A 25,765-nucleotide genomic window follows, 5' to 3' on the forward strand; every position below is an offset into this window, starting at 1 on the left:
AAAAGGACTGTTAGAGATAGGTGACAAACACAAGTTCAGGATATAAGGGCTTTATTTACATTTTTGAATGAAGCAGGTTAAATTTCCAAAATAAAACTTTTTTATGAAGTCGGAATTTCTTTTTTTTTTTAACTATTATTATTTAACAAAATGTGTCATAAAGCCATGACGTACCACACTCCGGTGCAGTCGGTTGCGGCATGCACCTCAAAGGTTGGTTTGTTGTCCACCATTAAATCTAAGAAGAAGAAGAAGAAAATAGATAAATCTGGGATTTTGTGCACCAAGAGTGTAGTGGAAGTTTCCGTGCAGACACTGAACGCAGCAGCATTATCCACCGTAGCAGACTCAGCAGAAAGCCGTCCGTTGTCTTATCAGAATCAATACGAATTAAAGGTAAATATATATACATGTTGATGTCACATTTAAGCTGTGTTTGCGTTCACTTTGATGACATCGTTTTCCCACCACTTCTAACAGCCTTTTCTCTGTCTGAAGCTCCTCTGTCCTCCCTCATTGTTGAACATTAGACGCTAACGTTACCGGCGAGCTCGTATCTGCTGCTTATTTCAATACTTTCTATTGTACTTTGAGTTAATGAAGACATATTTGAATTGTGAACATTAACCCGCACTTAAGAACGACTGCACATGACTGAAGATGAATGAATTACAATAAGGATCTGTGCTTGTGAAAGCTAGCTGGGAGTGCTAATCCACCCATTTCCGCATTCACGGTCGTCCGCCCTGTTCATGTTGAAGCTCGTTCCCTTTATTAGCAGTGCTGGTGTTACTGCTCTTATTAATGGCTTGTGCTAGTGTTTTTGTGGTATATGCATTTACATCAATGGTCATAACAACCGTTTTACTGTAAGAAGATACGTTTAGTTCCAAAACTCCTTTTAACCAATTTTGCTAAATTTGAATGAACTTCCTGATAATCATGGTGGTAATAAAAGTCAAGATTTTTCTTCAGAATAATTTCCCTGTTGTTGCAAATTCGGCGTATAATAAATCCCCCAAGCAGCCCTTCATTTCAATGAAATCAGTTTTTCAATGGTTACTTCACAGTATCATCGTTGCTCCAGGGGGCCCCATGTCAGTGCAGAATTTTTTTTTTTTTTTTTTTTAATAAAAACCCTGATTGGTGGATTAGGCATAAACCGAATTGAGCGATGAACCTTCATTCAAAGGATGAAATATTGAAGAAGACCTTTTCCCTGAGGCTAAAGACCATTAAAATGACATATTTCTGAATGGACTTTGGCCTGGTGGTCTCTTTCCTGCAGGAGAAGGACATGCATCAGGGATAATTGCTTACACCCTACAGAGTATTTGATTCTTTTAAGAAAATAAGATGATTTATTTCAAGCAAAAAAAAGTCTAATTGCATTGGTATATTTGACTCTTGATGTTGTTTTCCCTTTTAGCAACAATGAATGTCTCTCATGAAGTGAATTTGCTGTTGGAGGAGATTCAGCGACTCGGCAATAAAAGTGAGTCCGTGCTATGATTCTGTTTTGGAGCAGGATGTGTTTCCTCTTGAAGTACTCTGAACATAGCTGAACAGTTTTGAAGCAAGTCATGCCATGCATTCTAATGAACCATAAACATGCAATCATGTGATGTTGATCACTATAGTTCCAGCTCACTGCTCCTAATGCTGGAAACACAAACCAACTAGAGTACCAGCTCAACAGCCCTGATTCTTCACTCACTCGTATTTATTCTCCAAAATAACTCTTTAATAACCGCTTCATGCGCTATCTTTGATGCTAATTCTGCCTTCACTCAATTGTTTAATTTCTAGATAAAATGCTCATGGGCTATTGGAGATTGATATTAGTGTTTTTCACAGTTTTCTGACATTTTGTAGTCTAAACAATTAATCAATCATTACCAAAAAATCCATCAAAAATGATCAGAATATTATATGTCCATAAGAATAGCCCCTTACATCAAAATAAAATCCAAAACTAACACTTATTCGATCTCTGAAGCCAATTTAAAAAGAAGCTGTACACTTTATGTATTTGCTTTCACCTGTTAATAAAGTACTTCAAATAGTTGGCTTGAGGAAAAAAGGCATATTTGACTAAATTCCTGTTTATCTGCTTTGACTGAGAGGTTTACCTGTGGAAACATGGTAGAATTATCCATGAAAGCTCAGGTCATTTTAGATTATAACCTGTCCCATGTGGAATTAACTTATCAATCTGCCTTTATTTCAGATGCTGATGGTCAAACCACAGTCAAGTTTGGGGTCCTATTTAATGACGACCGGTGTGCCAACATCTTCGAGGCGTTGGTGGGCACCCTGAGGGCAGCCAAGAGGAAAAAGTTTATCGCATTCGAGGGCGAGTTGCTTCTGCAGGGCGTCCATGATGACGTTGATATCATCCTGCTCCAGGAATGATGTCAACGTTTGTATCAGACGGTCTTCTAGCAACTCACGAGCTTCGGCCGTCTACCGGCTTCTCACTGAGCATCTGTTTTCAGTTATCTTCCTTTATGTGCAGGGCTCAGTATTTTAATTCAAACGGATTAGATCAAACGGTACGGACCCAGCTGGCATGTCTGCATATGATTTCATTTGATTCGTCTGTGCCAAACAGTATCACAAAGAGTTATTTGAGAATGTTTTTCGGGACTGAAAAACAGCCACATTCATGGTTTCAGATGACAAAGAAAATATGTGTTTCTCTCCTTCTCCGGCGCTGCTGTTATCAACCACGGGACTGAAATGTGATTTTTGATACACTTTTAAGACCATAAGTGCACAAATCAGGAATGTATCAATTTGTGTTCATTTGGGATTTTTTTTTGTTAATTTTTGGAGATATTACAGTTTAAGGTGGTTTTCACAACCAAAAGCTACTCTTGATGGTGTCAGTGACAGGATTAAGGACACACAGAACACGATACTTTGACATTTTGATTAGAACTCTCTGATCTTGACAAATACTTGATTTTAAAGTTGCACAATTTTTATTTGTTTCCCTTTTAACAGCCTCAAATGGCACCGGGAGTTAAGACTGCATTACTTCAAAATCGTGTAATGCATTTTCACATAGACTCTATTGTATCCGCTTTAAGACAACGATAAGTATGTTTCCACCAACAGTGTCAGCAAAAGGCAGTTCCATTTATTGTTTACATGAGCCATTCTACTACCTCTTGTGGACTTTGTAAAAGAACATTATAAGACCAGTGCTTTTAGAAATACAAGAACAATTCCTTCATAGAAACAACAAAGACAAGTGCATTTCAAGAAAAACTTTTGCACCGTTTTGTACTTGTTGCAATCTACTAGAGTAGTTTTTATTCCATCTTTTTACACGTGGTCAAAAGTGAGTTTTCTCTGCTAAACAAACTCTTAAACTTGCCTTTTGTAAGAAACAGTCGATGAGCAAATGGGGAATGTATTTCTTGTGCAATTTTTATCAGTGTATGATAATTACAGGGTGATTGGTGCCAGATGCGAAAGATGAATTTGCGATGTTTCTCAGGACCAAATCAACAGAACCAAAATATGTTTAGTAAATGTCCTGTAGCTTAAATTAGGTGTCTTACTTTTGACACAAGATGTGCATTTTTAGTTGTATTGGGGGTTTTTTTTTATTTGATTTTTCCATTCTTTATTCTGTACTGTAGGTCAAATGATACTTGCGGATGAGGCGCGAGCACTCCAAGCTTTGTATGGAGGCCCAAAGTGGTCAAAATGAACTAAATATATCATGTGAATAGATATAGCCAAAATATGTGATAAAACATGAGTTTGTAAAATAATCCAATAGATTTTTTGGAACTCCGATCATTCATTCATTTTCCGTAACCTGCTTATCCAGTTAATATAATGAAATTACGTCAATTGTGATTTTTAATTTTTTTCACAATAGCATTTCAGGTGCATTTTATTTAACAATTATTTTCATGGCTCTGTGCCATCATCTTTTAATAATCCCCTGAAGGACCAATAGTCTCCGAATATAACCTCATAAGCCTCATCTGCAAGTTTTATGAGAACCAATTCACGCTCACTGCTGTTGTATCAGGCAAATGTTTTGTTTATGCTCAGGTTTTGGCTGTTTTATTTCAGCTTGACTTGAATTTGTCTTTTTTTTTTTTTTTTTTTTTCGAACACAATAGGAGAGTATGCTCTAAACAGCTTTGGTGGATCAACAACTTGTCTAAATCAGGAAAACTGAATGAGCTTAATTTTATGCTGATTATGAATGAAGCTGAAATGTAGCCGAGAAAACAAAAATGTAATCATCAGAATACAAAACGATAGGCAAAGGAAGAGTCTGAAAAGTTATAGAGATATAGGAGAAAAGCAAGAGTAAGGAGGAAAAATGCCGCTTGCATCACTGTCATTTTGAATTATCCTGCTGTGTGTTGCACTGGAGTGGGCTCATCATGAATGCAAATTACAGCACAACTTAATTTACCAAGTGGAGAAATTATGATCAGAGCAGTGCCAATACCTCAAGCCATTTATGTGAACTTGTGGGCTGCCTGCATGATGTGTTCATGTGCGTCATTACTGTCTTTTTGTTTTGGCGATAACACAGAATAAAGGTTTCTGTTACTGTTGAATGAGATCCAAGGAATAAAATCTTTACACTTGAAGCCTTTAACCTGTTTTGTGTTTTTTATTTTATTTTGAAGAGCCACTGAGACTGGGCATGATACATTGTTTTGTGCATTTTTGAAGACTTCTTCTATTAATGGAGTTTATTTTTGGTGGTCAAAGTACTGTAGCAAGTACTCAGCTGCTGTGGAATCACACTTCATGTAACTACACTTTTTTAAGGGCTACTCTGGTGTGTTATGGTGCAAGGAGATCATGCATTTTAAATTACAAAGGAACTTCGATGTATAGAATACTTGTTTTAAGTACTATTCTGCTGCAAGGCTCCTGTTTCCTCACAAGGATTTTTTGGGACCACTGCCAGGCTGATGAAATATGAGCTGTCATAAAGGCTAAATGAGACAGTGATGCCTCCCCACAGCTATGTGATACTTGTTACTTCTCATCAATTTATAGTCTTAAGGCTTAGTCTGCTGCTGCATTCAAGTACAGTGGGAATGTCTTACCCATTTATTATTGTAGAGGATTTGTTTTAAGTGATGGAAAAGAGAAGAAAAAGTACATGGTTAAGTACAATTTTGGAGTACTTGAGTATTTCCGTGTAATACCACCTTGCGCATTTTCTCCACTTCATCCTAGACTTATTGTACCTTTTACTCCACTATATCAATCTGACAGTTGTAGTAACTGTTGCTAATTCATATTTTACATAAAATACTTTTGATGACAGTAGTAAAATGGTACTTACTTAACCATCCAATGATACAATGTGTCATAATGTAAAGCTTACAGGGGCCATTTTTCTGCCTAATGTTATTTTTCAGCATGAACCAGCATTCTCAACACTACTAAGATACGTACAATATCTATGAAGCGTTAATCACGTAAGTAAAAAAGTAAATTATAAACATCAAAGACTTAAACAGACATACAATAGTGCAGTAGTTACATATAGGAATATAAAACAGTATATCTATGGAATATAATACAATAAAATGTAACTCTACGGTAAACTGTAGGCCAATGTAGATAGGTTATATATATTAATATATATGTATATTAATATATGTACTTATTTTTTGTGATGATTAATAACTTGTTAAACCATCACATTAAGTAGTAAAACCAATATATATGTGATGTGTGCAGGTTTATCCTTGTGTCAAAAAAGAGATTGTCTCGTGTTATTTACTTCCTTCCACCACTGGTTGTGATATGTATAAACAAAATAAAATAATTAATGATTTGAGATGTTAAGAATAATATTGAATTTGAAGTTATAAAGTCCAAGCTTTCACACAGGCCCTGAATGCGGCATTTGTCGTTGACGGCCAACGCGGGGGGCGGGGTCCTATGACGTCACGGGTGGAAGAAAACAGCAGAGCAGGAATCAAAACAAGAGACGGACACGCCTTCGTTCTTAAAGGTTATGGTGGCTTTTATTTAATAACCGCTGCTGTCATTGCTGCATTAAACTCTGCACGTCATCCACGAGGATACCAATAACAACAACAACAACAACACAAAGAGAAAGCACTGCAACAACAACAACAACAACAACAAAAAAAGCACCACTGCAGAAATGGAGTCCACAGAAATGTCAGACAGCCTTGACAGCAGCCGTTGACAGAGGTCGAGAAAATAAAACACTGACAATCCGAATCCTGTACAATGCCCAACCAGAAGAACAACAAGGGAAAGAAAAGCAAACGCACCAACAGCAGCGGAGATGAGCAGGAAAATGGAGCCTGTGCGGCCGCAGCAGGAGGCGCGGCCGCGGCGGCTGCTGCTGCTGCGCCCAGACCCGAGCGCTCAAGTGGTAAGAGAGGAAACGGACACAGATGTAGAAGTTTGATGATGATGATGATGATGCTGCCTTCCTGCCAGGAGGGAAGATCTGTCCTGTCCGTGCGACTGTGACATACATGCACTGCGACGATGCCAATAGCTCTCACCTCCCTCCTCCTCTCTCCTCCCTCCCTCCCTCCACTTCTTTCCCATCTGGAGAGATCACTGCAAGTTTCTCCATTTGAAAAAAATGTTTTAGTTGAATGGTTATTTGATTGTCGGCACGTATTGGGGCTGCAGTGGTCGATCACGACTTGAGGCCTTGTGTGAATTGAGTGAATTGTATTGTATATGTGAACCAGCAAGTAGCTCGTCTTGTACTAAAACTGCATTGAAATCTCTGTTTGTGCAACTGATTTAACACTGATGAGGAGACTGTGGTTTGTGTTGGTGCAAGAAGAGCGTGGGAACAGCAAGCAAACAAGTTGACATATTACTGAAACAGGTGCTGCCTGCTGTGTCTGTTTGTTAGCAGAATTAGAGAGCAGTTGTTGTGTTTTATACGTACCCTAAACGTAAAGACGTCTTCATGTTGTCAGATTTATGAATGGAATGTGGCGCCTCGAGCCCTTCTTGGAAATAATCATCTTTGGAAATAGTACTCCTTGTTGACTAATGTTGACTCAGTGAGTCTCAGTGACACAATGCAGCGCTTCTTTCATCGTTGGCAGTAGCTGTTTGGTGTCACTCAGCAGGCCTCAACTTTCTCTTCCTGAAGTGCACCTTGTCCACACATGTTTTTTGGTCGTGGCCTACCTCGAGGGTAATACTGACAACCCACCGCTTGTCTGCGCAATCAGTTCAACTTCCCACACAGACTCACAGTACCTAAAAAGAAAAACTGAATCCTCTCACTTTTTATTCAGATTTTGTTTAAAACAGACTTTAGGTTTAAACCTCAGAACATAAGCATGTTATTGCACTTTAGATATTAGGGGTCTACCATCTTCTGAGTCACTTTATCACATTATTATAACACTTTTAATATAGACTTGTTATACCTACACTGCTGTAGAAAGACAGAAATGCTCCACAGTTGTATGTATATTTTTGTTTTTCAGAGGAGTTAAGTGTATTATATGGAATTATCTTTGGGTGTGGACTGGACAAAATAAGCAATTTGAATATCACACCTTGCATATTTGTACTGTTTTCTTTTTCATTATGTTGACTCAAATGAATCAGTTAACCAAGAAAACAATCATCAGATAAGTCTCTATCTGCAGCCCAAAATAATAATATTTTATATTATTATATATTTTCTTTTTAGGGCAGTAAAGTAGGTAAAGGTTTTAAAACATCTTTATGGAGCTTTGGGTTTTCGTGTCGAAGCAAGATTAATTTAAAGCTGAACTTTATCAGCTTTATCCACTAAAATAATTCACAGGCCTAAAAACTTCAGTATATTTTTCCCCACTGTGGTGACTTTAGAGGGAGTAAAAAAAGTGTTGATGCTCACTGAACCGGAAAAGGAAGGAGGAAACCACACACACACACACACACACACACACACACACACACACACACAAACACAACACACACACAAACACAGCTATCATGAACTACTTCTTTTAGAGACTGAGTGCCCACATTTACTTGATTCACATCCAGACTTGACAGTTGGCAGAGCTTGAAAAGAGCCGCTCACAGGCTTGGATGGCCTAGTCGAATTTCATAAATGGATGGCGATGAGGCAGCAAGGGCACTGAAATCTCAAATTTTACATATTCACCTCATGTTGTGTTGTTGACACCTAACTTATGATGGAGAGACTGCTTTAATGGTTCCGTTATCTCGGAAAAAACAATATAACACTGGAAAAACATTTAATGGTTTTAGCTTCTTTAAAGTAAGAATTTCTTTGTCTCATTTTATTGTAAATTGATTATCTTTGGGTTTTGGATATTTGAAGACGTCACCAGAAACATATTTTATTTTATTTTTTAAAAAAATTTTTATTGGTGAAGCAATGTGACAACAACAACAAATAAATAAATAAAGTGACATAAACATGGAAGACAAACTTAAAAAAACAGACATTCAGACAATAACATGAAGCAGTTACAATGACGTAGGAAATGAAATGACCAGGGACACTTTTAAAATCTATTTTCTGATGTTTACTCGACCAAGCAGTACATTGATTAATCAAAAAGTAAAAGGCCTCGATAGAGTCAGTAAGATATAACTCATTTACGAGATGAATAAATTCATTTTTTGTGGGAAATTGTGATGCGAGCACAACTAACTAATCCCCTCCTGTCTTTGCTCATCCAGATGGCCAGTGTGCGACCCCTCTCGGCTGCAGCCTGGCCCGTCCCATCGACCTGGAGAAGGATGACTACCAGCGGGTGCTCTGCAACAGCGAGCTGTGCCCTTATGGCAACTGGATGCACCTGCAGTGTTTCTACGAGTGGGAGAGCTCCATCCTCGTCCAGTTCAACTGCATCGGCCGTGCGCGCTCCTGGAACGAGAAACAGTGCCGGCAGAACATGTGGACCAAGAAGGGCTACGACCTGGCGTTCAGGTTCTGCTCCTGCCGCTGCGGCCAGGGCCACCTGAAGAAAGACACCGACTGGTATCAGGTGAGGCGGCTGCACGATGAGCGCAAGAAGAAGCCATCTGAGAGGAGCAGGAACGGGTCCAGTGGAGGGGGTGCGGGGCCCGGGGACGGGCTTTTTGATGAGCCCAAGAGGAGCAAGCCACCAGGAGCAGCAGGTATAGGGGGAGGTAAACTTCCCCACAGAGCCTCTAGTCAGGATTTACCTCGGAGACAATCAATGGACCGTCAGAACTCTACAGAGAGAGGAGCAGCAGGAGGACTCCCTGCAGGAGGACCCTTTTCTCTGGGGCCTCCTCACAAGTCACCATGTGACTCCCCGGGACAATCTCCCCCAACTGGTTTCCCTTTCTCCCCCACTGCTATCCTGGGAGCAGCAGCTGGAGGAGCAGGATTGCGAGGTTCCCGTCAGCTGGGAGAGTTCTTCAAATCAGCCGTCCACATGGACCCTCAGAGGAAACACCTGCTGGTCGGGGGAGCTCTCGGTCGGGGCGGCGGTTGCCCCATGGGGGCCTCCGGCGGCGGAGCTCACCTGGACCCCGGGTCTGTAATTCCCCTGCCGCTGTCCTTCGCCCTCCCGCTCCATCACAGGCTCTCCTCCGGCGGTGGGGGTGACGGCCCGCACTCTCACCCAGTGCAGTTCCTGAGGAGGCTGGACCTCTCAGAGCTCCTCACCCACGTCCCTCGACATAAACTCAACACCTACCACGTCCGCATGGAGGATGATGCCCAGGCAGGCCAGGGAGAAGAGCTGCGCAGGTACACCGTAAAACATGTTTCCCTTCTGCCTTTATAATGTTAGTTAACTGAGCTTATGTTGGTATTTAGTTCAACGTTTTGAAAATATATAACTGGCTGAGTTAAGTTCAATGGTTATGAAAAAACTTGTTTGGCCGATGTAAGATGTTAAGTTGAGTCAATAACTGTTTAGTCAAACTGACATTAATTACAATCAGACTCGCTTTGAATCAATTTCTCAGTTTATAAGTCAGTGATGACGTTCTGTTATGGCTGCTGCTTCTGAAGTTACTGTTTACACTTTAAAAGGAGAGAGGAATGTAAAAGTGTAAGTGGGGAAAAGTCTGAAATTGATACTAAACTTCATCATCGTTCAGTGTTTTCATTATTATGAAAAGAATAAACCATGACTTAACTCAACATGTAATAAAGACACACAGCAGGTTCCCCTCATATGTGTTTTCTTCAAACTACACAACAGTAGACTCTCTGGAGAGTTTTTAACATTCACAGTGCATGCTGGGAAGTCTGCTAATATGCTGATCACAATTTTCCATAACACAAGGTGTCATACTTGAAAAGTAAAATAAAAAAGTAAAGACAAAAGATGATTCCACAAAGTTCCTGTATGATGTTTTACACTGTATAATAAGACATGGATTGTAACATTGCATTTGTTAAGTGGACTTACTGTAGCTTATAGTTTTGGTATATTTATAAAAATAGATTTGCACAGTTACATTGATTGTTAAATATCTGATAAATACATACAACGTAACATACATTTTAATATTAGTGATTAAGTGTATTAACTTATTGCAGCAAAACGCCCTTTACACACAATTTAAGAAAGAAAATAGCTATTTTTTTAATACCATACTTGAATTAAAAAGGCAAGGCAATGAAAGTTTATTTATAATGCACCTTTTAGCAGCAACACAATTCAACAAGTTGTACATTAAACATAAAAGGCATCGATGTGGCGTGATATAAAAGAAACACGAAGCAATTCAAAAGGAATATAGAAGGGATTTAAAAATTGTAAATAATGAAATTAAAAAATATAAAATGAAACTGAGTGAAGACGATAAAACAGAAACAGGGCATTGCAAATTATGATTTACTTTTGAGAGAGATCTGTGAAGACATGATAATACATTCTATAATTATTACTGATTGAAACGCAAATATTTATTAAAGAATACTTTTTTAATCTGCTCTGTGTTTGGTTCTAAAATAACCTTAATTATCTTAATCACTCTCTTATCATGTTAGACATGCACACGTTATTAGTCTCACCTTAACAATATCACTAGTTTCAGCCTGAGAAACAAAACTCCTCACAGAATTGATTCTTTGTTTATAAAGACAACTCTGGAAAAAACCCAGCAAGAATGTCACGTAACTGTGCCAGAGGAACCATTCAGTGTAGAGGACCTAATGTTGATGTCTCTGTCCATGTTGTCCTGTAGGTTTATCCTGTCAGCCCTCAGTGCGAGCCAGAGAAACGTGGTGAACTGTGCGCTGTGCCACAGAGCGCTGCCCGTGTTTGAACAGTTCCCTTTGGTGGACGGGACTCTGTTTCTCAGCCCTTCACGGCACGACGAGATTGAGTATGACGTCCCCTGCCACCTCCAAGGTCAGACCTGGTCTCAAGAGCATGGCGTGAGAAACAAATACTTAAAGCTACAGATAATAAAAATAACGTGTCTGTCACATTTGCTCAAACTCTCAATATACCCTGAAAGTAGTACATGAGATAGATTATCTATGGGAAAATCAGGTTCCTCTGCCTCCTTTTAGTCCTCCTAACTCCATTCTATCAGAAGAAAAACAACCAATCAATGCAAAGGAGTCTCTTTAAAGCAGCTGTCAATCGCTGCTTGAGAAAATTGTGAACTCAGATCAAACTGTCAAACTTGGCAGCACTGATCAAATATGAATCAAGATTCTGTTGCTGTACTGGCTATTCCTTGTCACAAATGTTTTTCAGAAATATATTTTATTGTACCATAAAGCTGTCAGATGAGGGCGGCTTTTGCTCAATGGGTTGAACGCATCATCCTTTAATCAAGAGGTTGGTAGTTTGATCCCGGCTGCTACTGTCTGCATGTCGTAGTTTCTTTTAGCGAGACATTGGACCCCAAAATTCTCCAGGTGTGCTTCGCAGCAGCCAACTGCAGAGGTCAAATACATGTATGTATATTAGTGGTGTAATAATAAAGCTAATAGAATAAATATTAATAAATAATGAAAAAAATGAAAAAATAATAATTAAAAAAAAAATATGAGTTTGCTACGGATGGGCAGTGCTTGGTTTTGGCTCACATGTTTACAAGTTTTTTTGGCTACCGGGTCGCAAACGTTCTCATTTTACAGCTAAACAGTACACTAAATTTGATTTCTGAATACATTTAAAAGACAAAAAGGCAATACTGTAACAGAATCTTGATTCATATAAAATCAGCTCTGCCTAGTTTGACAATTTGATTGGAGTTCAGGAGCTTCACAGGCAGTGATTAACAGCTGCGTTAAGAGACTCATTGGCTCTGATTGGCTGTTTTCCTTTGGGCGAGGTGGAACCTTGCAAATGCCTTTAGGAGCACTAAGAGGAGGGAGAGGAACCGTTTTTTTCTCAGATTGTCCGTTGTGGTGAAAGTTGACCGAATAAGGGGGACCAACAAAGAGAAATTTGTCTTTGTATATTTATAAGCTTTTGCGCAAAAGGACCGAAACCAACAAAGTGACAGTCAGCGACTGCCGAGGAATCGGTCCTGAGTGCATCTTCACCAGGGTTTTTATATGCATAAGAACAAAGAGTCAATAGTTACATTCAATGAAGGGATAGACATACTTAATATAGAACAAAGAGACATCGCTTAGTAAAGAACAGGGAATTTCCCAAATGAAGGCACACTCTTGTCTCAGACACACATGAAAAGGGTTAATAAACAGGCTAGGCTATATTTCAACCTTCCGTCATTTAGTACGTCAGTGTGGTATACAGATCAGGCATTGTGTTAAGATAGACAGTTCATAAAGGGCAAGTATAGTTCAGCAGATAAGGGAGCCAGACATCAAGTGTTCAAGTATAGTTCAAGCGGAAAGGAAGCCGGTCATGCTTTCCCGCAGGCCACAAGAACAGTATAACACAGAGAGTTACACTTTAATACAAAGGTTATACATTAAATGATCATTTTTTTTCCCTCTACATCCGTCAGGATACAGTGACAGTTTGAGTAATTATAAAAAAAATATTTGTATTATAGTTACCAACTGCGGCTTTAAGTGTATGGTGGTGACATATCTCAAAATATAAAAATATTTTGTAAATTTGATTATTTTATATGAAAGTGTTTAAATAAAAACAAATGTGAAAAAGGTTTTAATTTAAGCTTCACATTTTCCAGCATGTTAGGACGCTGACGTCAGCATTTAGCCTGTACAACCTCACATAAAACCAAATTACCATTGTGAATTATGTAAAACATGTTAAAACTCTATGTTCAGTTTGTATTGTAGGTACAGTGTTTAATCAAAAAAAATTATAAATACATGAATTGCAACCATTAATATGTTATTTTGCTCAATTATATATTCAAGTTATTTTTAACATGTCTACAAAGAGGAATTAGAACTGGTTAATCCCTCAATAATCTCAGTCCATATTGTGAATATAGACATAGAAGGTTTTTAGCTGGCACAGTCCAACATGAATGTGAATTAGCACGCCGGCCACATGAAGCTACTTTGATGTTTTGGCCCACAAGCTTTGATATATATGGTGCTTGATATGCATCAGTATGAAAGGATTATTTATTCAATTTTTCATGCTTTTGTGTGAGGCAGAATATAAATGTTGACAAACGGTTGAATCATGCTGTACAATTAAACAGTGAGGTGTGGTTCAATTTATTCAACGGTAGTTAAACGCTAGGACCTTTTTTTTTTCCTACGAGGCTAAAGAGCTTGATTTGGTCTTGAGAAAAATGTAAATGCATGTTTGTTTTTGTTTTTTTTAGTGAGCATTTTTGCAGGGGACTTATTTTACAACACATGTTCACCAAAGAAAATCATGACTCTCTATGTGAGTGGCTCTGAATTCATTCATGTTTACCATGGGATTTGGATGGTAAGCTGCATTGTATTTGCTCCAAAGCTTCAGTTTGATGAGGTTCAAAGCTCTTGTTGGGTAGCATGGATTCTAAAAATAACACGCTAAATAAAATGACTTTTCCAACTATGGCTTGTTTGACATTCACACAGAAATTGTACAGAGCTGGAAAGGTTTCATCTTGGTACTTGCCAGGCTGATTTTTTTAGTCATCACTCCAGTAGCTTAGTCTCTGGGCTATATACAATATGAAAGGACATAGAAACTGGTATTTATCTTGCACTGTAGAAGCATGATAATGAGCATGATAATGTGGAAGAAGGTTTGTTATTGTTTAGATTTTCTTGGCAGAAGACCACAAACTGTCTTGTTATTCTCTAAACTTAATGCCTAACTATACTTTTTTATTCCTAACAGGCAGGTTAATGCACCTCTACGCCATCTGTGTGGACTGTTTAGAAGGCGTCCACAAGATTGTCTGCATCAAGTGCAAGTCACGCTGGGACGGGAGCTGGCACCAACTGGGCACAATGTACACCTACGATATACTGGCTGCTTCACCGTGTTGCCAGGTAGAAACATCATTTTCTCTATCACACGTGTCCTCGGGTTAATTGGCAGGGAAACAGTGGTACTCTCCAATGATCTTTAATCTATGTTTTTAGTTGCGACTCCCAGCTCTTTTGCCGGTCAGTCGGTCCACAAACATTTCCCCACCCTTTGGCAGCCACAGTTTTTGCTCTAGGAGGCTGAAATTTGGCATGGAGGTCAAGTGTTATGACCTCTTATTGTGAATTTGCACACGTGTAATAACAATGGATTAAATAACTATGTGTAATGTGAGGCGTCACTCGTAGTGGCGAATCAAGAGAATTATCATCCAACTCAGTTCCCCTCAGATTATGGTACATTTTAGTGTCTTTCAGTTCATTGGCTTTATTTTTCTGGCCTACAACTTCTTGGTTCTGGTTCAGTCTCTTATCAACCCACAGCATGGCGGCTGTTTTCAGCAAAAACTGTACACTAGCTGTCCAGCACTAAACAGCAGACAAACTCAGTTTACGTCTGGTGAACATAGTGGAGCATTGAGAGACCAACAAAAGAGTCAGAAGAGATTAAATATTGGACCAGAGACAACATCACGAGTGCTATTGTTGGTCTTTTGCTAAAAAGCCTGCCATATGATCTAAAAGGTATGAATGCTAAAATAGTTGTTGAGGTGCTCAAATGTTAATCTCTAACTCACTAGATACCAATTTAGCTTGGTACAAAAGAATCGTGAAAGCCCTTGAATTATAGGTCCAACTGAAACAGAAGAAAGTCAAATACAATTCTGTGTTTAGTTTTTGGCTTGAGGCAGTCAATATAAAGTTGGTAAATGCTCCATGTTAAGTTTGAACATAAGAACAGCTGGTGCAACTCAGGTCCATCGCTGTTTCACCAGTGTTGATGAACACCGTGAGATGCAGTTGAAAGCTCAGGGAGAATAAATTGGAAAGTGGAGCTTTGGGTTAAGATTATTTTGTCACACCTTCTGAACTTCCATGGTCAAATCTTGTACAGCATTAAATCAACGCGCTTTTAAGTGACCTGCGTCCTCCCTGTGTGTCCTCAGGCCCGTCTCAACTGTAAGCACTGCGGGAAGCCGGTGGTGGACGTTCGAGTCGGGATGCAGTATTTCTCTGAGTACAGCAACGTCCAGCAGTGCCCTCACTGCGGCAACCTGGACTATCACTTTGTGAAACCTTTCTCCTCCTACAAAGTACTCGAGGCTTATTGACAAATGCTGTCCATGCAGGCTAGTTAAGCTGCTTTTGTTCTCAACTTTTTAACAATATCTAGGAAAGATTTTATTTTTGGGGCCTTAAGGTGATTTTATGTTTTTAAGTTCGCTCTCTTATGGTTTCTTTTGTATGTATAGGAAAAAGTATGACTCTAGTTTAAAAAAAAAAAAAAAAAAAAAAAAATCCAAGACAGTATATCTCCGCAGTTAAAGAAAGGTGTTGATAAAGTGTGGAACTGGCACACCAGTCAAGAAAACACACTTATCTGTGAGAAACGAATGTATCTGTATGCCAAAACTTGCTTTTATTTAACTTTTTTTTTACCAAAAACATAAGGATGAATCTCAAATAAAGCAGAGAAAGATATGAGTTTGTGTTGGTTTGATACCTTCATCCCATATAAAACATTTTTTTTTTTTACTTCAACAGCGATGACATCCTTCACGCAATTCTGACATACTATCTGATATACTACTGTGAAAATCATCATCAGGCTAATTACTGATGATCTACAATCATTATCCTTTAGCAAGTCTAAAATGGTCACAAGTAGGTGAACAAAAATCAATGAAATCCACATGTCCTGTGCTGTCCACCTGTTCATCAGTGTTTGTTTGTGGGTAAAAAGCAAAACAGCCGTGTGTTTATCACATTTTGGGTACAAAAGTCTGTTCTCAATGTCAAATGTTAAGACTCAAGCCCCGACTAATCAAAAACATTTGATCCATGCAGGCCACATTAACAGACGGGACAAATTAAAGGGCCAGTGTGTAGCATTTAGGGAGATCTATTGGCAGAAATGAGAATATAATATTAATTATGTTTCCTTTAGTGTATAATCATAACCTGAAATAAAGCACCGTTGTGATGTTGTTACCTTAGAATGAGCCGGCAGACTTGTTTCTACAGTAGCCCGAAGGGACAAACCAAACACTGGCTCTAAATAAGGCTTCTGCGGGTTTCCTCTGTAGTTTTACTACACGCCCATTTTTCTCAATCTGCAACCTCACCGCTAGATGCCGACAAATCCTACACACTGCACCTTTTAAAAGGGAAAAGGCTGAGTGATTAGAGACACATACTGCATCATAGAATTAAGCCGTCAATTTCCTCACGTAAAACATGCTTCTAAGGCATAGTTGACCTCAATTTGGATCAGATGGCTGAAGGAAATGATATTAGTTACCTTATACATTAGGTCAAAACATTTCCATCTTGATGGGAGTGGTTGCTTCCCTCATAGAGTCTACTCTATATTGTTATTTCCTTTAATTATCACCCATTTGTGTTTTAAGGCTATGGAAATAGGGTAAGAATGGCATGTAACAATTCTAAATATGGTTAATAAGCTTATTAGGAATCTATGGAAGTCTGAACAGTGTCCTCATAAGTACATCACTACAAGATAGTGTTTTTTTTAGTGGAGAGGGCAACCCTTCGGTGTATGTTTTTATGAATGAAACCTGCGAATGGTGACCTGCACTTCTCCTAATAAAGTTCAGTCTTTAGGTGACAATAGCCTGTGATATGAAAGTAAAAGCCAACTATAAAACTAGCTGGCCATATAGCTGATGATTGGATGTGATATTTTCAAGTGCAGATCTATTAGAAGTGAATGTAGTATGCAAACATGGAGCGCTGTGCATTTAAAACTTCACTCTGCTCTTGAACAACATGTGGCACTTTCAGAGGGCTGATGGTTATTCCATTTCGCTGGATGCATCATTATTATATACCAAGCTTTATTAAATACTTCACACTATACACAACAAATGGAGCCCAATGAAGGAATTTACACCAAACTGTGACATTTAGGCACAGACTTCTGCCAGTTTTTATGAGAATGTTTTATTTCCATCAGATCCCTGCTGTATAGATCCTTCTGTTGCGTCTGTGTCGCCAGCAGCAGGAGGGATGGGTGTTTCGCTCTCAGTGGATCTTGAAGTTGAGTCGTCATCCTGAGAAGCTTCGTCCTTATTCTTCTTATTTTGTGACAGTTCCTTCGCTGAAGGCGGTCGGAGGATGCACATGGCTGCATGACCGTCACGTATGGTTTTTGGCTTGGAAACAAATCCGACCATCACCTCCATTTGTTGCACTATCTGCTCCAGAGTTGTGTCCTGTGGGAAAGAAAACAATGTGTTTTTAGGAAAAGAAATGAAGGGGAATCCATGCCCACTGTTTGACCATGAAAGGGTAGTTTCCCCTCTCTTTCTAAACCATTAAGGTAGGTCAACAATGCCGTTTGGAAAAATAGCATCAAGTGATGAAGGGGAGGAGACCGAAAGATAGTTTCGGTCTCTCGCATCATTTTTTCTTATGCTAGAGTATTTAAAAACTACAAATCAGCTTCTATTGTTACATCCAGTTGGTTACCAACAATAGAAGCTGATTTGTAGTTTTTCATATCAAGTAATTCATATCCCTTTGATATAGTATTTTAAGAAAAGTGAAATATACTTTTCAGTAGTCTCTGGTTGACAAACAATTTACTGTGTCGTTTTTTTGATAACTTTTTTGGCAGACATGCACGCAGATAACATTAAATGTGTGATCATTTCTGCCATGCAGATGTATCATTTTAGGAATGCAAATCTGGAATGCACACTGATGCACTATTCTGAACCTGTTTCAGTTGCAGATGGACGGAGTGGACAATAGAAAGTGTCATGTTATCCTTCTCCCCTCATTCCCTGTTATCTCTCTATTGCTCCTATCTAATGTTTTTCCTCACCAGGTTGTCTGCAGGTCTCCCGCGTCCTGATCGCAGAGTAAGTCTAACATGGTTCTTCTTCTCCAGCCAACTCTCCACTTGTTTCATCTTGGTTGACAGGTCGTGAGCCCCGATGCCGGATGAAAAGGTGAGCTCCTTCACCTGCAAGGGGGCTGTGGCGAGAATACATGTGTTTAACTTTCATACTAGGTGAACAACATGCATTACTTATTGTAGAGATCTGTCGAATACTGATGGTACCGTTGAATTCTGGTTGCAAGGTAAAACGTTATTTCACAGAGTTAGAGCCTTGTTGTAAGACATATTTTGACAAGACAGATTATTGGATCAATACCTCCAATCGATAGAAGAAGATGTACACTCATCAGCACAACAGAGCTTAAGTGAAGCCTCATCTGTCAAGGTTTTAATAAACGTAGAATAAAAAGTGTGAAAACAGCTCCCTGTATTGACAACTTTAAAAACTGGATTTAAAGTGCAGAACTCTTCATCAGACACAAAGACTGCTTGTTCCAGGTTGTGATGTACCTCTATTAAAATAGTGGTTGCCATCATTTTTGGCTTGTGCCCCTTTTAAATGAGAGAAAGTCCATTAAATGTACATATTTATATGAGCAGTGTCACGCAGGAAGGTTTTTTACCTCCTTAAGATTGTTGAACTTGAATATTTTTTAGCGCCCAGAGGAACTAAAACCTCCTGGTATTCAACACTTAAAAAGCACAGATATGACAAATATCTTATGACCCCTTGGAGAGATCCTAACCCCCAGACTGAGAACCACTGAATTACACTAAGACCCTAATTTGGGTCCTTGTTGCCAGGACACCACATACCTGCTTTTGCTTTCTGTTTCTCCCGCAGTTTCAGCTGCTCTTCGTGGATCTGTTTGCCGCTCATCAGCCGGTAGGTGGGGGGATCTTTACGTTCACTGAGCAGCACCAACTTGAGGCCCTGCTGGTCCAGGATTCTGATCACATCTGCACGGTGCATGGTGCCCAGGTTCTCGCCTGTCTCACTTATCACCTGTATCTCACGGTGCGGGATCTTACGGCCGACAGCGTTGATTGTGGCATGAGCTTTGGGATCATGCTTGTTTTTCTTCTTCGGTGCAGGAGTCTGTTCTGTATCTTCTACAGCTGTGGAGAATGGAGACCATCTCCAGGAGGAAGCAATGATGTTAGATCTTTCACAGGGTATCGGAAATCTTGATCCTGGTGTCAAATAGCCTTGGCTGCCACCACACACGGCCCTTGCTGTACGGCTCAGTATCCATCTTGCACAACCTGCAGACATATCCTAGAATTTAAAAAAAGAGAGGGGACAATTGAGGGGCCAGATTTGATTATGTGAGGCAGCATACATCGTGAAAAGGCCATAACTAGGAAAAAAACATCTCTTTTATCACAATGTAAGAGTTAAGCTTTTCCTGAAAATGACTGGCGGACATGATGGATAAATGTAGATTACAGTACATCTTTACATACAAGGCAATTGGCAAAGCTCAGTTTTTGGTAATTGCTTACCATCAATGTATGATTATTATAAGATTATCAAACAATGTGTTTGAAACATACACTAACATGGATTGGCTTTCTTTATTTGTGTTTCTCTTTGCCCTGTAGGTATTTTAAGTAATGTCTTGTAGGCGCATTAACTTTGGCATACACTTACAAAAAAATTATATATTTTAGTAATCTATTTCCTGTCATACTACAGTACCAGTCAAAAGTTTTGACACACGTTTCTCATTCAATGGTTTTTCTTTATTTTTATTTCTACATTGTAGATTAATATTGAAGACATCCAAGCTATGAAGGAACACATATGGAATTATGTGGTAAACAAACAAATGCTCAACAAACCAGAATATGTTTTATATTTTAGATTCTTCAAAGTAGTTGAATGAGAAGGTGTGTCCAAACTTCTGACTGGTACTGTATATGTCCTGGGTAGATCTGATATCAGAGACATATCCAATGGATGTTTATTTCTATTTCATCTCTGCAATCATTAGCAGCATCTCGTTGTATCAACAGCCAGGTCATACAGTTGTGACATAATCTTTTTTCCAGGCCAGCCCCCATTGAAAGATCGGCCAATTATAGTTTCCCCCTCTTAAATGTCACTGCACACACCATAAATGCGACATTTTCAAACATTTAGTGTCCACTGTGATATTCGTGATACAACACATTTACTACATGACTTACATTGAATTAAATGTTCCTCCGCGACGTCATGCCGAACTGACCAGCAAACATTTTTGCTTCATAAAAATGCCTTGCAGTAAATGCCTTGTGCTGCACGTGTTGAGAAATTAACATGTCAACATAAAAGTGTAAGATTTTATAATGGGAGTCTGGAGTTGTACTGTGTACAATAATCTGGGCAGCGTTTAGTGTGGGCCTACCGTCTTGGAAACAATTCAATTTGAATTCAACAACAACAACAACAACAAAAAATCGGTGTCATTGTCACTTTAACAGAAGTCAAGTTTTACCTTGTTATCCAATTGTCTTCTGTTGTTGTGTTGTTTACTCACTTTAGGTCAATGTCGTTTATTCATATTGCAGACTGACTGTTGCCTCTTCTTCCGCCATGGTCTTCTTCATTTCCTTTGAGGAAGGATAGATGCAGCAAAACCACGGTGCTGCCCTCTGCTGGGCAAAGCCGGACACGTCGTTACTTCATTAAAGGGGCAGTTCACCCAAAATACAAAAGGGCATACCATACATTCTTATTTGACCTTAGTCATGTTACTATCCAGGTAGTTCTAGTCTGGCTTTGAAATGTATATCTATCCATCCTAATGCAATGGAGGTGAAAAGAATGTTACATTTTAATGAATAGGCTACATGTAGCTACCACAGGAGGTAATGGTTATGTGGCAGACTATTTCTTGGTGAGGACCAGTGACTTCCTGAAGTCTTTTTGTCACTGCTGTTTTTCCCGTTTCCAATCGTTATGCTACGTTAAGCCAAAGCTTCTCAACTCTTAAAACATCTCAATCCACCCTCAATTTTACATTGTTGATTTCTTGCCTTTACAAATTCTCAAAAACAAATTTAATGACTAAAAAGTGTGCGGAAATTGAAAATATAGCAGTTTCATGTTTTTGTGTAGTTGTCATTTATTGTACATAAGCCAATTCCTTACAAATGCTTCCATTGCTATTTCATTTTTTGATCAATTGGCCCAGTTTTTTCATGTTTCAGAGCCATGAAATCATTTGGATGTATTTGATCTGGATGCCTGTTATTGTACCTTTTGTATTGAGTTAATTAGTTTAGCTATGTGTAATGAGTTCAGGAAAAATAAACAAGGAGTTCCTTTTTATGGATTAAAGCTTTTTTTAAAAAGTCAATTTCCAAATGCAGTTACAACTGACTGTAACGGTTAAAATTGATATCGAAATATGTTTCTCCGTCGATTTTACTTTGCTCCTGAATATATACCATTTACTTTATAATAAAAAAACTTATAAAAGAAGTAAGCATTAAGCCGACACAATCCTTGTCTGAAAAATAAGGTAGGCTATTCTTGAGGATGTTTTCGTAAAAGGACAAGGTAAAGAGTAAATTGTTAGGCCTATTTATACATTTTTACTTTGCGTCGACAATAATGATGTTGACACAAGCTAATGTGCATTACAGCATCAATTTATTCCTTGAATACGGTTACATTGTAACTGGGTATTCTTTCTGGCAAAGTGTTGCGTCTGTTATTATGCAATGGAGAGGGGCAAAAGGAAATTTCCTAGAAATGTGTATTTGCAAAACAAAATGCTTTTGGCGGGCAGATATGCAAAGTCAGCTTGACAAAATATTCATGAAACAAACGCTTCAGTTGTTTCTGTTTTCAGTGCTGCTCGTCATTGGTTTGACGCTACTTCAACCACAGAGAGCTAAGAATTTAAATACTGCGGCTGATTATCTGTATGGAAAAAGTACTTAGGAATTATACTTGTTATTCATCCTCTGTAGCAGGGAATAGATCACACGTCCTGACGGAGAGTTAATGCCATCAAAACGACATGAGCTGGATGACTTGGGTTTTGTTTGTGGGCCTTCTGTGGATTTATCCTGTTTGTAAGTAATCAAAATCTCCAAATATTAACATCTAGTAGCCTTTATATATCATTTTGCCTTATTCTCATAAGGAATTGCTTTTTTTAAGATCTTTTATAGTTATTATAATGTGTAAACATTTTGTGTAAAGAATGAATTCTTTTTTATTTTTTTGTTTAACTTGTTATCTCATTTGATGCATTTTGGCAGGTGGAAAGTCCAAACAACAGAAAGCTGACACTCCTAAGAAATTCAAAGATTGTTTGAACGATAACAAGAAATCACTTTTTGTGGTTGTTGATCATTTCAATGGCTTCATCAATGCAGATAAACATTGTAGTCAGAGTGAGTTAAAACTATGATTAACATTTTATCTACAGTAGCTGTTGATTGATGCTTGGGGAACAAAACAAAGTCTGGGAGGGAAGGTGCACCTTTACAGCTTATATAGCTTTATTTATGTTTTTTTAAATGATGAAATATTGCGGATCAGTAATGTATCATCTGACGAGTGAAAACACCACATGACATGGCTGTTATTTAAGTACATATACAATAGACTGAGCCTTGTTGCTCTTACTTTGTTACTCTTACTATGTGATATAAAAACACTGCATTCTTTACCTCTCAGGTGCAAATGGTTGCGTAATATTTCTGAAGAAAAACACTGTATCAAGTAAGTACAACCAACTTATCACACTAAGAATATTGAATTTATTTTTGAATTTACATTAGCATTATTTGTGTTTCTGTTTTTAAGTAACAGGCAGATTTCCTCAACTGAAGGAAAAAGACGGTTCTTATCAACTATTCATCTTCGATTGGTACATCAAAAACAACCGGCACCTGTGTGTCCTGAATGGGATGCAGTGCAACATCACATCATCTAACTGCACAGGTGATATTACAGAACTTTTGTTTTACATTCTTCCATGCCAGTATTAAATGTTGTGTGCAACATTAAATTACATCCTACTCCCCTTTACTGTATTGCTTATTATTATATTATTATTTAGCGCACAGGGCAGATGAGAAGAGAGGAAAGTTGGAAAATATACTGTTTGCTGTGTGTGTGTGTGTGTGTGTGTGTGTGTGTGTGTGTGTGTGTGTGTGTGTGTGTGTGTGTGTGTGTGTGTGTGTGTGTGTGTGTGTGTGTGTGTGTGTGTGTGTGTGTGTGTTTGGCCCTTTAAAACTGTAAAACAACCATTCTAATTTGATGATTTGTTTTTTTAAATATAAATGTCTCTTATAATTCAAATTCAACGTGTTATAATCACTCGCTAACAGGAAAAAAAACTTTTAAAAAACCCACATTTACAGTCAATGTAAAAATCTGAATGATGAAACAAGTCAATTTAGAAGTCTGGTTTTTTTTTCCATCCCTCAGTGTTTTAGCTATTCTTAGTTCACAAATTTAACTCCAAATAGTAATTTCAAAGAGATTGTAAAATAGTTTTATCAGTGTACTTTCTGTAGCTTTGTCCCATTTTTGTCTTTACTGTGTATGTGAGGATTCTCACAGTGTTTCTCTTTGTAGGATCTTGCCAGATTGCACGTTTTGATACAAAAGAATCTGCTTATGATGAAAAGAGATGCAACGAACAATGTGAGGACCCTTCAGAGAAGCAATAGTTGTGTGACTATTTCTTCATTTCCTGCCTTTTTGTGCTATATAATGCATATCATATGCTGAGGACAATGGCTTTAGTGGCACCAACTGTATATCTTTACAGTTTTTAATGCTTCAGATAAAACCGATGTCCCTTCCTTTCAGTTCCACAGGTTAAAAGAAAGTACATCATCAACATAACAGCAACAGACTGCGACTCCTTAAACTGTACTCCAAAAAAGAGATTGCCGGATGGTACCATTAAGCACGATGGGAATTTTACAACTAAAAAAGGAGAGAAAATCGACGCTGCCGAAGCTGTGTAAGACATGAAATTAATAAAGGAATACTTAGATATTTTGGGAAACATGCTTTAATTAGCCTTCTTGCCGAGAAGGAGATGAGAAGATTATTACCAGTGTGGAGCTTGAGCACAGGTTGTGAGATTGGAAACAGCTAGCCTGGTTCTGTCCAAAGCAGGCCTCCAGGGAAACTTTTGGAGTGCACCATGGAGCACTACTGAAAATTTCATTCATATTTATTTAATCTGAACTGTATTGCTGATATTGCTTTGATAATAGATAGACAATTCACAGAACTAAACAATGTGCTGTTTTATTTTAAAGGAAAAGTCCCCAAGTTAAGAGTTTTAAGAGAAAAATTCATTAGGTTACTTTGTCTTTTTTTATTCAATAGTGATTATTCAGGCTTTGTCTCTCCTCTCTGCTGTTTTAGTTGACTGACATAAAAAAAACCTACAGCAGCTACCATTACGAATGTAAGGGTATCTGTCATCCCATCAATGACGTTCTTATCACCCTGCAGAGAAATTTGCTTTCCAAAACCACTAATGCTGATTTATTAACATGTTGTATTGTGTTTGTCTGTTTGGATGTAAATAGAAATGCAAAAATTTCAACTTGCTCTGTGTCGACACTAAAGTCACTGTTTCCAGAAATAGTCACGGCAGGCAGTTCCTCGTAATACCACAAAGCTTTACATTTCTGTTTCTGTAGCCTGACAAGATACAAAATCTTAATTATTGAAATTTCAAGTTGAGATTAGGTGGATGATTTTTAAACTTTGGACAGTGCCAAGTTATTTGTTTCCTCCTGCCTACAGTCTTTGAGCTAAACTAAGCTAACCTCCCTGCTCCAGGTCTGCACAACTCCTAATAAACTATTCTTTATAACGTTTAAAATAATAGAGGGAAATATTTTGGGGCTATATATATTTACCAAAAGTAATGTATGTATGTAAAAAATGTATGTGAAACTCAGAATTCTGAATATTTTTCCTTCTGTCAACAGTGGAGTCATGAACAAAATGACCGACCTTGCCAACTCCATGGAAATGGATTCGGCTGCACTGACTGTGGCAGAAGGAGTAACGGGTATCTTAGTGAGAAAAACAGACCCCGAGGATTTAGACGAGGTCTCCTTTGGTTATGAGTCCCCAAATGACAACATAAGTGTGGGTGTATTATTTTTTATTTGACCTTCATATGCGTGCTATGTGGTCACATTCTCAGTACAGACTTCTGTATAACAGTATGAATTGGGTAACCAGTTCTCAGTCCAAACTTAGCGTCTTTATGAAGTGCACCAGGTTTTCAACTAACTCCAATGTAAACCGGTCCGAGTCAGTGTGAAGCCTCTGTTATGCTTTCTGCATGGACAGTCGTTCGAACATGAGATGGTGCAGAATCGTGACGGGT

The 25,765-nt window shown here is 38.5% G+C and overlaps 3 protein-coding genes across 5 annotated transcripts; 2 read left to right on the plus strand and 1 right to left on the minus strand.

The window, feature by feature from the left end:
• The first annotated feature begins 243 nt into the window (after window positions 1-243).
• Window positions 244-4,628, plus strand: abracl (ABRA C-terminal like). Its single transcript, XM_054618618.1, has 3 exons — window positions 244-396; window positions 1,430-1,495; window positions 2,231-4,628. Exons 2-3 carry the CDS (start codon window positions 1,435-1,437, stop codon window positions 2,413-2,415), a joined length of 246 nt encoding a protein of 81 aa, XP_054474593.1. The 5' UTR covers window positions 244-396; window positions 1,430-1,434; the 3' UTR covers window positions 2,416-4,628.
• A 1,304-nt stretch (window positions 4,629-5,932) lies between these two features.
• heca (hdc homolog, cell cycle regulator) lies at window positions 5,933-15,725 on the plus strand. Its single transcript, XM_054618802.1, has 5 exons — window positions 5,933-6,412; window positions 8,719-9,760; window positions 11,212-11,378; window positions 14,271-14,425; window positions 15,469-15,725. Exons 1-5 carry the CDS (start codon window positions 6,265-6,267, stop codon window positions 15,631-15,633), a joined length of 1,677 nt encoding a protein of 558 aa, XP_054474777.1. The 5' UTR covers window positions 5,933-6,264; the 3' UTR covers window positions 15,634-15,725.
• Window positions 15,726-15,798: 73 nt separating this feature from the next.
• Window positions 15,799-21,004, minus strand: mtif3 (mitochondrial translational initiation factor 3). 3 transcript variants are annotated; one of them, XM_054618805.1, is made up of 5 exons: window positions 20,873-20,993; window positions 20,583-20,672; window positions 19,206-19,668; window positions 18,372-18,523; window positions 15,799-17,757 (listed from the first exon to the last, which is right to left on the minus strand). In XM_054618805.1, the coding sequence occupies exons 3-5, from the start codon at window positions 19,663-19,665 to the stop codon at window positions 17,473-17,475; spliced, it is 897 nt and encodes a 298-aa protein (XP_054474780.1). In that variant the 5' UTR covers window positions 19,666-19,668; window positions 20,583-20,672; window positions 20,873-20,993; the 3' UTR covers window positions 15,799-17,472. The 3 variants fall into 3 exon arrangements, with proteins under 3 accessions (XP_054474780.1, XP_054474779.1, XP_054474778.1); XM_054618804.1 differs by lacking the exon at window positions 20,583-20,672 and having other exon boundaries at window positions 20,915-21,004; XM_054618803.1 differs by lacking the exon at window positions 20,583-20,672.
• Window positions 21,005-25,765: the final 4,761 nt, after the last annotated feature.

This window comes from Anoplopoma fimbria, chromosome 18, assembly GCF_027596085.1.
Source record: "Anoplopoma fimbria isolate UVic2021 breed Golden Eagle Sablefish chromosome 18, Afim_UVic_2022, whole genome shotgun sequence".
NCBI lineage: Eukaryota > Metazoa > Chordata > Actinopteri > Perciformes > Anoplopomatidae > Anoplopoma > Anoplopoma fimbria.

Coding starts and splice junctions, on each gene's coding strand:
- abracl (XM_054618618.1), top strand. CDS start 1,435: ATGAATGTCTCTCATGAAGTGAATTTGCTGTTGGAGGAGATTCAGCGA. Junction 1,496..2,230: donor TCAGCGACTCGGCAATAAAA/GTGAGTCCGTGC, acceptor CCTTTATTTCAG/ATGCTGATGGTCAAACCACA.
- heca (XM_054618802.1), top strand. CDS start 6,265: ATGCCCAACCAGAAGAACAACAAGGGAAAGAAAAGCAAACGCACCAAC. Junction 6,413..8,718: donor CAGACCCGAGCGCTCAAGTG/GTAAGAGAGGAA, acceptor TTGCTCATCCAG/ATGGCCAGTGTGCGACCCCT. Junction 11,379..14,270: donor CGTCCCCTGCCACCTCCAAG/GTCAGACCTGGT, acceptor TATTCCTAACAG/GCAGGTTAATGCACCTCTAC.
- mtif3 (XM_054618804.1), bottom strand. CDS start 19,665: ATGTCTGCAGGTTGTGCAAGATGGATACTGAGCCGTACAGCAAGGGCC. Junction 18,524..19,205: donor GAAACAGAAAGCAAAAGCAG/GTATGTGGTGTC, acceptor TTCTCGCCACAG/CCCCCTTGCAGGTGAAGGAG. Junction 17,758..18,371: donor GGAGACCTGCAGACAACCTG/GTGAGGAAAAAC, acceptor TCTTTCCCACAG/GACACAACTCTGGAGCAGAT.